The sequence below is a fragment of the Acanthisitta chloris genome, unplaced genomic scaffold (genome assembly GCF_000695815.1).
Source record: "Acanthisitta chloris isolate BGI_N310 unplaced genomic scaffold, ASM69581v1 scaffold22799, whole genome shotgun sequence".
NCBI lineage: Eukaryota > Metazoa > Chordata > Aves > Passeriformes > Acanthisittidae > Acanthisitta > Acanthisitta chloris.
The window spans coordinates 40050-43606 of NW_008693436.1; the positions used below are offsets into that span (position 1 = coordinate 40050).

The 3557-nt window shown below is 46.0% G+C and overlaps 1 protein-coding gene across 2 annotated transcripts in view; it reads left to right on the forward strand.

Annotated features, from left to right (window-relative positions):
* Window positions 1-2947, forward strand: part of GRB2 (growth factor receptor-bound protein 2) — a 42922-nt gene extending 39975 nt beyond the window's left edge. Inside the window, exons 4-5 of one of the 2 annotated variants that reach the window (XM_009083081.1) lie at window positions 1252-1420; window positions 2557-2947. In XM_009083081.1, coding sequence (XP_009081329.1) covers window positions 1252-1420; window positions 2557-2742 — 355 coding nt within the window. In that variant the 3' untranslated portion in view covers window positions 2743-2947. The remainder of the gene's footprint in view (window positions 1-1251; window positions 1421-2556) is intronic. The other variant, XM_009083082.1, reaches the window with a different exon arrangement.
* The last annotated feature ends 610 nt before the right edge of the window (window positions 2948-3557 follow it).

Below are 3557 nucleotides of genomic sequence, written 5' to 3' on the forward strand. Positions count from 1 at the left end.
TCCCTGTCTCCCATCTCCTATGGAGACAGGCTGAGAGAGGTGGGGCTGTCCAGCCTGGAGAGGAGGAGGCTCTGGGGTGACCTTATAGCACCTTCCAGTGCCTAAAGGGGCTACAGGAGAGCTGGAGAGGGACTTGGGACAAGGGCCTGGAGTGATAGGACAAGGGGGAATGGCCTTAAGCTGAAGGAGGGCAGGTGTAGATCAGATATTAGGAAGAAATTCTCCCCTGTGAGGGTGGTGAGTCTGGCACAGCTTGCCCAGAGAAGCTGTGGTTGTCCCAACCCTAGAAGTGTTCCAGGCCAGGTTGGATGGGGCTTGGAGCAACCTGGACTGGTGGAAGAGGGTTGGAACTGGCTGATCTTTAAGGTCCCTGCCCACCCAAACCATTCTGTGATCGAAGTCACTGTCCAGCAGAGGTACCAGAAACTTGAAAGGAGGGTGTGTGACATAATTTAACATGGGATGGGGCTGGGAGGCTCCTCAGCAGTTGATTTCTGGCCTTTTAAAATTATTTTCTGTTATCTTCCCCTTTCCTACCATTAAGAAACAAGATTTTCTTTAGAATCCTAACAAATTTTTTATTATCCATGCACAGTTCCTAGCTGGTTCTATTTTCTGTGGCTATCAGTGATCTGTCTCCACAAGATTTGTTGGGGTTTTTTCTCGTCATCTTTGGTCTGTAACCAAATTTTTGTCCTTCTGTACAGCAGCACTGAGTCATGCCAACAGACTGCACTAAACCCACTGATTTTAGAGCTCTTTATATCTCTGGTTTGGATGCAATCACCTGAGCCAGAATATTAGCTGTGAAGGGAAGCTTCATTGCAGGAAGTGCATTCCTTTCAGAAACAGAAGTCAGGATGGCATAGATCTGCCTGTGTTGCCATCTGGTGGTAATGTCTCAGTTGGGTGTTTTGTATCATTTAGGAAAGTCCTTTTCCTAAACAGTGACTGCAGGATTTGCAGTGGTGAGAAGCTCTGGGGCTGAGGAAGGCAGAGCAGGGGCAGCACTAACGAGTTGTTTCATATTAGCTTCATAGTGAACAGTGACACAGGTGACTGCATACATAACATACATGAAGAATTAAGTGTGCTGGATGCCAACTCTGGGATTGCACCTACATTACTGTGTCACTGACAGTTTTCACAGTGCCCTGAAGGACCTTTTCATTCCAAACTCTGCTGATGATTCAAAGAGAGAAGTGCTTGGTGACTAATAATGTACTTTGTTATGCTCTTCATTCCACACAGGTTTGGAAACGATGTGCAGCACTTCAAGGTGCTTAGAGATGGGGCTGGCAAGTATTTCCTCTGGGTGGTGAAGTTCAATTCTTTGAACGAGCTGGTAGATTATCACAGATCCACATCTGTCTCCAGGAACCAGCAAATATTTCTCCGAGACATCGAACAGGTGCCACAGGTAAGAGCAGTGTCCTGCTGGAGTGCACTGATCAGGCTATTGCAACCCATCTAAAGTGGGATTCATCTTGGAGTAAATGGATAGGGGTGGAAAGAAGCTGACTGACTTTTCTTGTCTATGGAAGTGTGTATATTTAGATCCCTCAGCTGGAATGGTTTGGGTTGGAAGCAACCTCAAATGGACTGTTATCTTTCCCATCAGAATGGAAGTACTTACTGACCAGGCAAAATACTCTGTGACAGAACAGAGTTTGAAGGAAAATGTGTACAATGCCAACATCCAGTTTTTAGGGGGAACTCTGTGTATCACAGGTAGATAAGTAATATTTGTGCTGTCAGTTGGTGAAAACAGGGCAAATTAACAGCAACACTATTGCATTGCAGTAGTTGTCCAGAGAAGAGCAACGAGGCTGGTGAAGGGACTGGAGCACAAGTGCCATGAGGAGAGGCTGAGGGAGCTGGGGGTGTTCAGCCTGGAGAAGAGGAGGCTCAGGGGAGACCTTCTCACCCTCTGCAACTCCCCAAAAGGAGGTTGGAGTCAGGTGGGGGTTGGTCTCTTCTCCCAGGCAACCAGCAGCAGGACAAGAGGGCACAGACTCAAGCTCTGCCAGGGGAGGGTTAGGTTGGATATTAGGAAGAGATTTTTTTAAGGAGAGAGTGCTCAGGCATTGGAATGTGCTGCCCAGGGAGGTGGTGGATTCACCATCCCTGGAGGTTTTCAAGCTGAGACTGGATGTGGCACTTAGTGCCATGGTCTAGTAACCACAGTAGGGTTGGACTTGATGATCTTGGAGGTCTTTTCCAACCCGGTTGATTCTATGATAAGCAGCAACACTATTGCACTGCAATAGAGAATGGATGTACAGGAAGATATGAATACTGAAAAATACTAGAGAAACATCAGAATCATCTGCTCTCTTATTTTGGCTCTTTCTCAGAAACTCAAGGTCCTATATAAGGTCTTCTAGATCCTCTGCTTCCCTGTTTTAACCCCTCATTCCAGATGCTGGAAGCTTGCAGGGAAGCAACCTGGATGTTTATTGCCAGAGCTCGGTGTAAGTGCAGCTCCTGCCCGAGGGAGCAGCTCAGTGCTGTGGGTGATTCTCACTGTGTGTCTCTTTCTCTTTCCCCTTTCAGCAACCAACATACGTTCAGGCCCTGTTCGATTTCGATCCCCAAGAGGAAGGAGAGCTGGGCTTCCATCGGGGAGACTTTATCCAAGTCCTTGACAATTCTGACCCCAACTGGTGGAAGGGAGCCTGCCGCGGACAGACGGGCATGTTTCCACGCAACTACGTGACCCCAGTGAACCGGAACATCTAGAGATAAATATTAGAGATTATTTAAGGAAACCAGAGAAACAGTAAATACACATACAGAGCCTAACTGCAGCCAGTGACCTAAAAAATCACACGGCGATAAAACCAGAGTCACCTTTCACCAGGAGGTGATCCTCCTTCCCGCAGTACGGAACTTCAGGGGTGGGGGGGAAGAGTTCAACTTACACACCAAAACTTATCTGAAAGGAGAGGAGAAAAAAAAAAAAAGAATAAAAAAAAGGAAAATAAAAGAGAGAGAAAAATGAAAATAACAAATTTCCTCAGCTGCTCCTGGGTTATCCTCTTTTATTCACTCTTCTTGTTTCCCCCTCCTCCTCTGCCCATCAGTGCATGAAGTTTTAATGCCATATACAGTCCTAGCCATGCAGTTAAAGGAAAAGGGAGAAACTCTGCTGGTATTTTCTCTCTCTCCAAACAGTCTTCATTTGACATGAAGGGACATGAGAGAAGAACCAAATCCACAGTCCTGCCTTTAAAAAAAAACAAAAACCATCAGTCTCTGCTTTTGCCTTCAACATTCAGCTCTTCTTGCCTGGGAAAGATGAGGTGTTAATCTAATTTTTATTGTCTCTTCTACTTTGGCACTTTCTTCTGAAGCTCAGCAGCTTCCAAGCAGAGGAAGGGAGAAGAGTTATGTGGCTTTTTGTTCTGTTTCATTCTTTTGAGTCACAGAGCTGCTTTGAGAAACTCCAATGTACAACTGAAGTCTGTCAATGCTGTGCTGACAGCTGGTTTGTTTTTTCTTAAAGGTGTACGGTTGAGCACATTCTGTAATTTTTTCCATAGTGCCTTTCCCTT